Source organism: Sinocyclocheilus rhinocerous, unplaced genomic scaffold, assembly GCF_001515625.1.
Source record: "Sinocyclocheilus rhinocerous isolate Xijiao unplaced genomic scaffold, SAMN03320098_v1.1 scaffold558, whole genome shotgun sequence".
Lineage (NCBI taxonomy): Eukaryota > Metazoa > Chordata > Actinopteri > Cypriniformes > Cyprinidae > Sinocyclocheilus > Sinocyclocheilus rhinocerous.
Genome location: NW_015634502.1, coordinates 356,600 through 370,163, shown reverse-complemented (window position 1 = coordinate 370,163; position 13,564 = coordinate 356,600). Strand labels below are relative to the sequence as shown.

The following is a 13,564-nucleotide window of genomic DNA, read 5'->3' as shown; positions in this document are numbered from 1 at the left end:
CACTGAAACACACACCGTCTCCCTGACATGGCTGCATCAACACGACTGCTGTTCCTGGAACCAGGCCTTCTTTCTTTGCATGCACATTTGGGCGGCATTAAGCTAATATTTCCACATAGTGATATAGATATGTGGGGGCGTGTTAGAACAAGCCGTTTTAGGTAGGTTGACTCTTAACTTTTATAAAGAATATCTCGTCCTTCGGGAATTGATTGGATCGTTGGAAGCTGGGGCGTTGCTAACAAAATGGAGGCAGATCTGAATGCCAGTTTGCAGTTAGTGGGGGATTTCTCTCCACTGGATTCACAGCCGACACCCAAGCATGAATAAATGTTTTATTTATTAAGGATGACGACGACGATCAACGGCACAAAACATGCCTAAACAGCAGAGAGAGAGAGAGAGAGACTCCCTGAATGACTGAGTGGGTCCTCCATCAGGTTAAGTCATATTCATGAAAAAAAATTAGTTTGTGATGTCCTAAGAGTAATGTTGTCTTATCCTAATATCTTTTCAATGTTTAGGGGTAACGTACTCCCTCATGACTGGTGTCAGTGCTATAAAGTGAAGCATCAGCTTCAGCTTTTCCCCTGTCCTTTATCCCAGCGTTTACCCCTCACGTCACTAGCTCCACCCTTGCGCCATAGCTCGTGGCCGGAAGAGAAGATGAGTCGTTTTGAGGGGGAGGGGAGGTTACCGTTTTTGATTAAAGATTAGGAGGGCACATGAATTTAAAAAAAAATAATGAAATGCACGGATAAATTATTTATAATAAACACTACAGTATTCCATTAAAAAATAAGAATTTTCAATTTTGATTCCATGGTGACTAAGTCAATCATTAAAAAGTGAGCTCAGAAATATATCGCTTAGGCAATAGGAAGCCAACTTGGTATAGATTTGGCATAACTATTTATACACAGTTGCCTATCTAAGCAACAGTGATTGCACCTAAACCGATAACAGATAAGTGGGTATTAACTTATTTTGATCCTGACACCTAAGGGCTCCTCATAATTCTTGTGTTTCGTGTGTCTTTCTGATTTCACTGGACAATGGGGAAGGCGGCCAACTGCACTTTCATGGGAGGTGGGTCACTCTGTCAATCTGAGTTCTTTAAAGGTAAGACATTTAACACACCATGATGAAAGGTGTAGATATCAAACCAAACGATTGTAAGTCTTTTTTTTTTTTTTTTTTTACTTCTTATGGGGGGTCCCGGATCCCCCCAGCCCCCCTTAAATTCGAGCACTGACTATCATTTCAGTTTATGTTTTTAAAAAGGAAAAAAAAAAGTACCGTCAAAAGATATTTTAAAGTCATATAGCCTAATTGTGTTAAATGAGAAAAGCAAAGAATGAGAAAAAGCAAACAAAATGTAACTTTAAAAATAAATATTTAGAATTACACCTGCTATACTTTTTTTTTCAGAAGCTGCATCTGAATCGACATATATTTACAGACTAAAACAGTTTGGTTACCAGCATTCTTCAAAATATCTTCCTATGTTCCTCAAAAGCAATAAAGACATAAGGTTTGAAACAACATCGGGGTGAGTAAATGTAAATGTAAATAAACAGAATTTCAGTTTTTGTGAAACTATCCCCAACTATTTTTTTAACTGAAATGATACTCAAAATATAATATAATAATAATAATAATAAAACAATAATATTAATTTCTTATTAAATTAACTGTTGTATAAAATAATATCCAAATGTGCACTCATTCGTGGCTCGTGTGATAACTTTATGAGACAAAAGCTCATTCAGGGACATTTTCCCCCTATATCTAGAATTGTAAGGGCTGTCCTTGCCATCTTCGTGCTCTTGCAAACTGGATGCTCCGACTTGCCATAGAGTCCTCATAGCCATGAGAGGTGTGTTCATGTAGATGAGCAAATAAATCTGCATCTTAAGTGGCGTGTGGCGTTATTTTAACGCATGGCCCTTCCAGGTCACTTTCCTTCAGAGTTTAGCTCCAACTCTAATCAAACACACCTGAACTAGCTAATCATTGTCTTCAAGACTACTAGAAAGCTGCAGGCAGGTACGTTTTATCAGGGTTGGATCAAATCTCTGCAGGAAAGTGGCCTGGAAGGGCCAAGTTTGCCCATCACTGGTCTAGACGAACATGGCGCAAGATTCGAAAGGTATATTCTTTTGCTGGAGGTCTTTATTCACCACCCGGAGCCGTGTGAGGCACTTTTTTTTATTATTATGGATGGATGCACTTTATTGGACTTCTTTTGAACTGTTGAACAGAAACACCCGCCCACTTCCATTATAAAGCTTGGAAGAGCCAGGACAATTTTTAATGTAACTCCGATTGGATTCGTCTGAAAGAAGAAAGTCATATACGTACACTTGTGCCTTGAGGGTAAGTAAATCATGGGCTAATTTGCATTTTTGGGTGAACTATCCCTTTAAGGAATAGACTTTATGAAGCCCCTTACATATGGCTTAAGATTGCAGGGTGTCCTGTAAACTTTCATGGGAGTACCTCCAGGCTCTGTGCCGCAGAGAAAGACTTGTTTGCAAGCAGCTCAGTGTGTCAAAGAACAACTTTAATGACTACGAAGTGGAGTATCTGTGTAACTACAAAAACACAAGGTGAGTTATTAATTTTGCGTTGCATGTACAATTGTGTTCTAGTCATTAGTAGCTCCAACTGTTCCTCCTTATTCATATCATATTCCCAATTTATATGATTCAAATCACTGTAACCTTAAAATATGCCTGTTCAGGGTCTAGAGTTCTTCCTGGTGAAGTGGAAGGGCTACGCAGAAACAGAAAACACATGGGAGCCTCTCAAAAATCTTAAATGCCCCATACTCTTTCACCAATTCTGAGAAGACTCTGCTTGTGGTGTACGTGTGGTGTACGATAAGCAGGGCATCACCTACCTGTTTGATCTGGACTATGTGGATGATGTCCACACCATCGAAGCAGCTCGTTACGGAAACATCTCTCACTTTGTCAACCACAGCGTGAGCACTAACTAGCTGTACACATCATCTGGGCTCTCTATCAAGTAATTTGAAACAGATTCTTGTAAAGTGATATTTATTTATAAAAGGTATGTTGCATGAATATGTGTTTTCTTGATGTTAATAGTTAACAAATTCTGGCATTATAGTAACCAGTATTCATATATAGATATTTTTTGGGATATTTAAAAACATTCAGTAGAAAACAAATAAAACCTATATTTTTTAAAAATGACCCCTTTGGGGCCAGTTTTTTAAATATTTATTAAATTGATCAAAAGTGACAAAGACACTGTTACAACATAAGTTCTGTTCCAGTTTTCACAAAAAATATTAAGCAGCACAACTGTTCTCAGCATTGGTAATAATAAGAAATGTTTCTTGAGCACCAAATCATGATATCTGAAGGATCATGTGACACTGAAAATTCTGGGGAGTGGCTGCTGAAAATTCAGCTTTGCCATCACAGGAATAAATTAAAATCTATTAAACAGAAAACAGTTACTTATCCTGTCTATTTTAAATAAATTAAATCTATACAAATATAAATCTATTAACATTATAACAGTAAAACTTCACAAAGCATGAAATTAATAAATCTTTACCATTGTTTTCCCAGTGTGATCCAAACTTGCAGGTCTATAATGTTTTAATTGACAACTTAAATGAACGACTTCCCAGAACCGCATTCTTTGCTAAACGAGGGATCAAAGCAGGAGAAGAGCTCACCTTTGACTACAAGATGACTGGCAGGAAATTTGTCTTTTATTTGGCTTTTTCTTACATTTTTGGGAGAGAGACTATTTAAAGGAAATTACAAAAAAAAAAACTATATCTTATATATTAACATACAAGATATTATATACTAACATTTGTTGTAAATGCCTAATGAGTACTACTAATTTTTGCTGCAGTTGATCCAATAGATGCAGAGAGTTCAAAAATGGACTCAGACTTCAGTCGGGCTGGAAATGTGGAGTAAAGAACTGCCGGAAATATTTGTTTTAATCCAGCTCACACACAAGCAGGTGTACTATGACTACATGTCAAGTTCTTTACACATTTCATGAAATGTATTTTTGTAAATGTTTATTTATTCTTTAATTTGTGTGTGTGTGTGTGTATACTTTAAATAGATTTCAACCTTTTTATTTGTGATGTTCGGTGGCTTTTATTAATTCAGTTAATCATTAATTTGATCCATTTTCAGCACTGTTTTAATAAAACGTTTCCCCACATTGATTATGCCTGTTTTTATCTTGTTTTATTAAGCAAATAAAATATTACATTTGATAGTGTGTGTGTGGACTGTGGAGTAATATGTATTCTCGCTTCAAGAATGTTGCTTACCGGTATTTGAAAATATCTACATTTGCCACCAGATGGTGCTATTGTATTCATAACACCTTTGGTTTAATGTAAACCAAATTTTTACAGATGAAATTGCATGCAACAAGGGAGTTACACACAACAAAAATCCTCAGAAGGTCTAAAGTTTGTGAAAATTACAAAGATAACCATGTGAGGGTTCTTATTAGAAATTGTTGTTATTAGAAATATCAAATCTGAATATATATATTCTCTTGTAAATTAAAAAGTAATGCGTTACTTTACTAGTTACTTTGTAAAAAAGTAATCTGATACGTAATTTTCTGATTACGTAACTCGCGGTACTTGTAATGCGTTACCCCCAACACTGTATACACCTTGCTACGCGTACTGCGTTAGGCTAACCGAGACTTGTCATTTGCACTTATATATTGTTGCTCTTTTGTTAGTTTTGACTGCTTTTATTGTCCTCATTTGTAAGTCGCTTTGGATAAAAGTGTCTGCTAAATGACTAAATGTAAATGTAAATGTAAGTCAAAACAGATTGTACTTCAGTTTCTTTTAAAGTTACTGAAGGATTTCATGAGTGGGATTTTCCATCAGATTGTTCCATAAATGTGAACTGTAGACACACAAGGCTGCTGTCTTAATCCATGTAATATACAGTGTATATAGCTAAAAAGCTACGAGACAAAACAGCAATAAGTGGCACATGTGTAGTAATATGGGAGAAGCTGCAGTAGAATCTTACAGATAGAGTCATCTAGCCTCGCCTGATCTGTGGCCCGAATCCCCAGCTTGGGCCAGAGAGAGACAGTCAGCTCAGCTTTAACCTCCCATGAGGAGGTGAGATTCCTCCAGGCCAGCGCTTTTTCTTGTCCCCCTCTCTCTCTCTGTTGTTGAAGTCTTCCTTCCTGCTATCATTCCATTCATTTATATATCCATCTCTTTTTCACAGCAGTCTTCTCCTCTGTAGAACCTAAATAAACTCTTATGATATTCTCCTCTTTCAGTCTATGAGTCTGAGAGCGAGTGGTTGCCTTTATTGGATTTGCTGTGGATCAAACCTCACTAAGTGCAGACTGGCAAACAATCAGTTGACCTCACACATATGGTCTGAGCATCTAACCATGGCCAATCTCACGCCGAGTGGACTAATGTTCATCCACCGCATGCTGCTCATCACTTCACAGTTGAACTCCTGTGGAACCTCTCTGTCAACTTTAGATTAGAAGTTACATATCATGAAAATCTGGCTTTTCCAGGTTTTAAGTGCTATAATCAGGTCCCCGGTGCATCTACCAACCAAGGAAACGTGAAAAAGATTAACCCAGTAACTTTGTTTTGGTAAGCCTTTTTCTGCAAGCTTCTGAGAAAACGAGCCCGTCTGATTTCGCTCCTTTTTAGCAGGTCCGAGTTGTAATGGTGCAGCTCTATTCTGGAAAAGGGGGCGTGGAGCAGCAGCTCATTTGCATTTAAAGAGCCAGGCACGAAAAACAGCTTGTTTCTGCTTCCACTCAAAATAGGCATTTTCAAAATGATATAATAAATGATCTGTGGAGTATTTTGAGCTGAAACTTCACAGACACATTCTGGGGACACCAGAGACTTGTATTACATATTGTAAAAAGGGGCATAATATGTCTCCATTAAAATATTATTGAGGTGGCTGTAGAGACATCAAACCAGCCTGCTACAATATGATGTTATTAGATGCTCATGCAAATATTCTGTAATTGGAAAGATTAGAGGTACAGTGTGAGGATCTGAATGAACATATTTGTTTTCACTTGAAAATCTGATGTGAAGTTTATCTAAATTGTTGGTCTATCAAGGGGAAATGTCTGTCCAGTTTAGTTCAGTGTTACTCTGGCACATTTTACTGACTCACTCTGGTCCTTCTGCAGTGTGGACCATCAACCATAAGTATCAGGCAGATTAAGGTCAAAGGTCAACTCATAATCCAAGCGTGTGAACCTGAGGTGTCAGCGAAATGTCAAAATTCAGGATACAGACATGTTGACAAAATAATGAAGACTCTACTCAGTTAAAAATATTGCTAACTCAGTCCTGAACTAAGTTTCTTACTGCACTTTGTAAAGGTCACACAACATTACTCAAAAATGCAACAAAAGTAAACTTTTATTGTCATGTTGAAAAAAAAAAGTCCTGTTGATTTACAGATCAAGATATCTGAAAGCTGACTCACGTTTCTTCCTCATTAATAATAATAATTAAACTCAAACTCATCTTTGTCTGTAACATCTTTTCAAAATGGATGTCATGGCTTCACCTTAATACATTTGGGGTTCTTTCTTTATGCAATTTAATTTGTTTAACTAAAAGTATGCAATTCTTTGTGCACAAACGTTTTGCTGTAGTTTTATAAAATTTGGGGAGGTTGGGGGTCTGGGAAGACCCCAGAATTGCAGATAAAAAATTATTGATTAGCTAAATTGTTAACACTAAAATGGTCGATTGGTGTTTAAAATCCAAGGAGCAACTTGAATATCAACATTCATTAGCCACATATATTTCTAATTCTTTTTTTTTTTAAACAAAAATTATTCATTTATATTCAACAATCAATGTAACACTGGAATTGCCAAACAATGACTGATGTCTGTTTTAATGTAGGTGTCAAAATGTGGTAAACAAAATGTATTCCTTTTTGAGTGTTGGTTATGATCTATATTCCCTGTTGATTTGAATCAACATTATGTCTTATTTAAAGGTGGGGTAAGCGATTTTTTCAAAAACACTGTAGAAAACTGATTCGGGCAGAATAGCAAAACAAACTTGTAGCCAATCAGCAGTAAGGGACATGTATACTCATGATGTGGAGGAGAGGCTGCGCCGCAACAGCTAAAGTCTGTCTAGTACACTGGACGCGACAAAGCGACCGTTGAAAATCATTTGAAATTTGTGTCAATACGTCATAAATAGAACGCAGCAGCAGTTTTCTGTCGGGGATTTGTCGTGTCGTGCCGCGCCACGCCGTATCCAGAGTAGAACAGCATCACTGATTTAGAGTTCTATAGGTGTAGACACGGTGTAACATTGGTTTTGTGGTTTTGCTTTGTTTCACAGAACTAATCGTTGCCTGGGTTGCGTACGCATGTGTGGGGCGGAGCTATCAAAATAGGGGTGAGATTCTTTTGGAGTAGGGGCGTGTTTGTTATGGTGATTTCAAATGTCAACATTGGCTACCAGAAATCGCTTACCCCACCTTTATTTAAGGCTCAGCTCTTCGTAATCTTTACAGTTGTGTTGTCGCATTGAAAATGTGAAGTTTTAGTGGATCAACTACAGGAGTGGTTCCTATCAGAGGCTGTATGTCTGACCTTTCACCTTTGCTTTGTTCCTCATGAGTACCCAGTTCCGTCCACACACTCGTACTCAGCGTAAACACTCACACACACATGCGTGATAAAAAGATGATGATGAAGGGCCCCACCCTTCACTCCGCCCCCCACTTGAAGTTAGTGCGTTGTCCATATAATACACATGAAATTACACAGAGGTTCACAGTTATTTTACAAAAGATAAGATGCCTGAAGCAACTAAAAATGTTCTACCAGGCATTTTTGCTCTTTACAAAATCACATTCTTTTCACCCAACCCCAACACCGACCCAAGCGATTTCCTATTCACAGGTGAATACAACAATAGCCCAAACGGTCATTCACATACTGTCCCCCACCCCGATCCCGCCCAAGGACAAGAAGAAGAAAAAAAGTCTCAAAGAAATCCTTAAGAATCCAAGAAGTTCCTTTTAATTCCACGGAAAATCAGTGTGTGTCTCTCTGTGTCGTGTTTTTTTTTTTCTTTTTTCCACAAATTCAAGTCTCTCCAGAGAACAGAGCAAAATTGTACACTCCCGCGTCTCAGTTCACAAATTCAATAACACAGCCGATGCAGCTGTCTTCTTACCCGCAACCTGTAGGCTTGTGAAGGGCAGCAAGATGTGTCCTCTGATAATCCACAAATACACAGTGTTGTGTTTTCCCCAGCATATGTTTTTGTATGATTTATTGGTGTCTACATAAGCATAGAGCTTTCAGATCATTCTTGCATTGGTAACATTAAACCTAGGTAATGGAGTAAGGCATAAAATGCAGATAACAGAAATAATTCTTCCTCTTCTTCTGTTCATCATAGATGTTTTTCTGCTGTTTTTCTGTGTTCTAGCAATGACAGGTTTTAGAAAAAGAAAGTCTGATCACTCCTACCAATTCCATGCCTAACCTGCAGAGAGATCTCATTGAACATTCACAGAAATATTGCAATCTGTCCTGTCTGCATTGGTCAGCATTCTGATTCAAGTCAAAATATGCCAGAGAAATCATGTGACTGATCAATGATTTCTTGAGTTGTGTGCAAAATATTAAGGGAAATTCATTTGACATCGAACGGATTCCGGAATTTAGTTCACCCACTTGTTAGCTCCTAATGAAATGGAATACATTCCATTACCAGCTTACACTTTTTTTCCCCTTATCTCAAACACATTCATATTTTTATTACAAGATTAAAATTAGATTTTTGTTTGATTTCTGCTAAACATGAGGCCGAATCACACTGTCAGACTGATCCAGCACAAACATTAAACTTTAGGTTCCTCCTTACTACCTGACCAACTTCTTCTTTTCAGGAATCCACATATCATGTGTTAGTATGTAACACAGTAAACTAAAATACCTCTAATGCAACCTACCTTTCACTGACATATGATTGAAAATGTAAAAGGCTAAATTAATTAACGTCCAAGATACATGTATGAAAATCACATATTAAAAACATTTTGATTTTGTCTAGATCCAATAGGCTAGTAAACTTTCATTCAAGTAATTCAAGATGCAAAAGACTAGTAACTTCACCTCTACAGCACCTTCTGTGCAATTGTTTGGAAGGACAAACGATCGGTTGGTTTAACCGTAACACACCATTAACAGATCAGTATTTTCACTCAATCCTGAACTGTCTCTTCACAAAATGAGACCACTTACAGTAAAATACTTCACATTTTCTTGGTCTGATTATTGTAAGACTGGTCATATATTCAGATCCATTATGGAAATTATAAGGGCATTATATTTTGTGCAATGCTAGAAAATATTTGATAAATTAATGAGTAAACAGAGTTGAGAGAGATAAAGAGACAAATAAAAAACAATAAATTACAACGAAAATGTTACTCAGGGAAACCTGAATAGGCCATATTTCACAAAGATTCATATTTTCATTCAGCTCCTTTCAACTACAATCCCTTTGAATCAACTTGGGAGGAAAAACATTATTTGTTCCGGAAGTTGCTTTTAAATACACACTGTTTTATGAGCATCTTAATTCCTGCCTGATGGAGCCACGGGAAGGATTCAGCCCAACCAATTAGCATAAATTTTAGGAACTCTTTTTTTTGTCAGCCTCATTCATTCCTAGAGGCTTATGCGTGGCACTCGTTCTTAAAAATAGTTTAATCTCAAGTTTTTCGCATTAAAGATAAGGTAATACACATGCACATAGAGTATTTTTGAATCAGCAGTTCAAATAATATAAATTACTCTGCCAGGAGTGCAGCTGTTCACAAGGCATGAACAATATTTTTTGTAAATCTTTGATTCAAGGCCCTCAGGATCCTGGTAAAGGGATACAGATACTGAGCCAAATCAAATGGTAATGTTTGTTGAAATCGATCATGAGAAGCCTTTTGATATAGCCTTCATACATTCACCATAAAATAGACCAGTTTGGTTGATTTGTACCACCCTAATGCAAAACATACGGTTCCTCAAACCTGTTCAGAGTTGATTTAAGCAAACCACACATTAGAGTAGAGCCCATTTCCCCCTTAAAATCATTAAGGTGACAGTAGATGCTTATTCCGTGACATCCACCCTTTTAAAGCATCTTAAAACTGAATCAAAGGCCACAACAGCTCTTAAAGTTCATCCACGTCTCCATCTTTAAAGACTTCTTATTCCCTCCCCCTAGCTGTCCACTCTCCGACCATCCAGAAGAGAGAAAGAGAAAAAAAAACATTATGAATGAACACTCATCTTCACATGACACAGTAAGGCTCACGGGGTAGTTGAGGTGGAGTTCTACAGCAGGGAGGCAGGTGGGCCAGAAGGCCCTTCTTCAGGTCCTTGTTGAGGAAAAAGCAGATGATGGGGTTCACGCCCGCTTGGGCGAAACTCATCCACACTGTGGTGGAAAGATACCGGTGTGGGATGGTGCACGCCTTCACAAAGACCCGCCAGTAACAGGCCACAATGTACGGGGACCAGAGCACCAGAAAGAACAAGGTGATGACATAGAACATCCTGCCAAGCTGCTTCTCGGCCTTAAACTCCTCCATGCCTAGCAGGCGTCTGTTCTGGTTGTGCAAGTTCTGCCTGATGCCCAATAAAGTGGGAGGCATTGGGCCACGGCCGAACCCTGCTATCCAGTTTGCGGCCGCCTGTCCTGTGGCCCCAGGTCCGTGAAAGGTCCAGTTTTGGCTGATGGCTGGAACCATCTGGACCGGCTTCATCTTTCGGTGCTTGTATTCGAACAGCAGGAGCTTCATGTAGACCACGTGTGTAGCCAGGATTAGCACAGCCAGCATCAGCATGAAGCCTAGAGTGTCATTGGCCTTGAAGTAGCGATGTTCAAAGATGCACTGGTCCTCCTCGCGGATAAACTTGTAGGTGCCAACGTCAAAGACGGGTGGGAATGCCATGGCGACTGACAACGTCCAGACCATACATACCACCGCAACGCAGGTCCAGAAGGTCATTCGCTTGGAGTAGAAGCGGTGGTGGGCGATGGCCATGTAGCGTGTGACACTAATGCAGAACAGCATGAAGGCAGCATGGAAGCAAAAAAGGACGGCCACGAAGGCCACCACCTTGCAGCTGAGCACACTGTAAGTCCAGGCCGAGCCGTTCTTGATGGACACCAGGACAAAGGGAAAGCAGACCGCAGAGCGGATGGTGTCGGCGAGGCAGAGGTCCAGAAGAAAGTAGTAGGGTGCCTTGTGTAGGGCTCTGTCCCTTAACACTAACAGGGATACCACTAAGTTGCCCACCAGGCTGATGCAGATGATCAGCCCCAGAAGGACAAGTTTCACATAGGTAGACACGGCCGAAGAAGGTGCTCCACCCATCACGCCACCTGTAGTGGACACCACGGCCGCCAAGGGGTTCCCAGGCCCATCGTTGCTTGCATTTCCGTTGGCCATACCTTTTTCTGCTCAAATCGCACACCTCCTCCTTCAACTCCTCCTTTACCCCTGCTTCCTCCACTCCCTCCTCCACCTCCGCCTCCTCCGGCTGAGCTGTCGTCCGTCCTCGTGGTTGCCTTTCGTTGTTGTCTCAAATGGAAGGAGAGAAGCTTGATCTGCATTGCCCCATTTTTGTACAGTTCTCTTTGGAGCGTCCCTTCAAATGTGCCACCTCTTCTGGCCTCCACACCTATGGATAGAGAACAAAACATTTGTAACTCTTGTTTTCTCACACAAACAAATGCTGGTCTATATAGGCCACAAACACTACTGACTTTTGGGGAAAATATAGCATTTTTGTAATTCCTGAGAGAAAGATTTTTAGGTCAAGAGGAATGAGATAGCATAAAGTAATATTGATGCTGGAAACAGAGAGATTTTTCTCAGTACCACTACAGCATATTTTAAGTATTGTTTATCCTTGCAAATAAAAATATATGTAGTTGTTGGAGTACTGAGGAGACCACACAAATACAACAGCATACTACTGGTGCCGAATAAAAACAGTAACTCTAGAACTACTAAATTCATAATTAGGCAAAAACTGCAAAGTAGACTTTAAAAAGCATAACAATCAATAAAGATAATCTGGGTTTATTTACAATGTGTGGAAACACACTGGTGGTCAAATGTATAGGAAAAATACTGGAAAATTCAGTATTTTTTTCCTGGAAAAACTATTATTCACATTAACATTCTGTTATTTGTACCAGAAATGTTCAGGTTTCAAACTACACTAATGCTAGTTGACCATTATCCCCAACGTAAAAGATGAGACAAATAGCAATTTGCTTTTTTGTATCTTTTTTTTCTTCGTCTAAATTTGCTGATTTATTGCTGTTTACAGGACTTGTCAGTATGTTTACAAGCACTTTAAAGGCCTGCATTCCAGTCAGAAAGAAATAATAATGGGTTGTTAACACAAAAAGCGGAATGGAAAATAACACTGAGTCTGGAGAAATTTGTAACCGTTAAACATATTTTAACATGTTTTAACACAGTGAATTAAAAACATGCCGCACTTGCGCGAGACGCTGAAAAAGAAGCAAGACATCGTGCAACAGTCACAAGACTAACATGTAGCCCATGTTTAAATTGAAAAAGAAAAAAAGCTTTGATTCAGCGGAAATTGTACCAAGTCCAAATTTGACATAGATAATGTGGTTGTGTTGCTCAGCGTTGTGCACAATCTGCGTATGTTACTAAAGAGCGTTGGCGCATTTATTTGGTTTCACATTGTGTCAAAATGATAAAGAATGCGCCTCGGATATGCAAAAATCTGCTGCAGTGTGATTCTTAACTTTCCATGTAAACATACAGAAACAGATGTGATTTCTTAAGACAACTATGTAGTATCTGTTAGGTAATAGCTACAGTTTGTTTGATAAATAATCATTCTATTGTCAATTAATTTACATATCTAACTAGATTGTACATGCATTAAACATTTTTTCAATAATATTAAATATTAATGATAAATGAAAAAAAAGGAAAGCACATTTTCATGTTTCCATTCTTAAATAATAATATTTCAAATAGAGTATGTTACATCAACTAAAAAGTTATCTCTAAAGTAATGCACATAAGACAATTCTTTAAACAATAAATATAATCTTCTTCCTAATCATGAGTGCTTACACCAAATGTAAAATACTAAAAAAAAGCTACAGAAAGAATAGAAAAAAGAGCACTTTACACCAAAGAAGGTATTTTGTGTCCACCATCAGTAAACAGATCAATCAATAGTTTGCTGAATGGGATAATCAGGGCTCCGGTAAGCATCTGCTGTAACATGCTGAGGAACATCTTCTGCTTCCCCCTTAGTGCCGAGCAGATCAGCTGTTTCCATCACACGCTACATGGCATGCCAGCAACTAGTCTTTCATGGTAATTACCTCATTGTTGCTAGGCTACAGCAGATCACTTTTTATGTGTTGAATATAGGCATGTGGACCGGGATGCGGGGGCAAGGGGGGTGG

At 38.7% G+C, this 13,564-nt stretch overlaps 2 protein-coding genes across 2 annotated transcripts in view; one reads left to right on the top strand and one right to left on the bottom strand.

Annotated features, from left to right (window-relative positions):
- Positions 1-2,133: 2,133 nt before the first annotated feature.
- Positions 2,134-4,056, top strand: LOC107745816 (histone-lysine N-methyltransferase SUV39H1-A-like). The gene is made up of 5 exons (XM_016559822.1): positions 2,134-2,152; positions 2,747-2,764; positions 2,856-2,989; positions 3,609-3,738; positions 3,904-4,056. The coding sequence occupies exons 1-5, from the start codon at positions 2,134-2,136 to the stop codon at positions 3,969-3,971; spliced, it is 369 nt and encodes a 122-aa protein (XP_016415308.1). The 3' UTR covers positions 3,972-4,056.
- Positions 4,057-7,510: 3,454 nt separating this feature from the next.
- LOC107745752 (probable G-protein coupled receptor 173) overlaps positions 7,511-13,564 on the bottom strand; it is a 19,424-nt gene continuing 13,370 nt past the window's right edge. Inside the window, exon 2 of the mRNA XM_016559705.1 lies at positions 7,511-11,775. Within this exon, the coding sequence (XP_016415191.1) occupies positions 10,380-11,543 (1,164 nt within the window). The 5' untranslated portion in view covers positions 11,544-11,775 and the 3' untranslated portion in view covers positions 7,511-10,379. The remainder of the gene's footprint in view (positions 11,776-13,564) is intronic.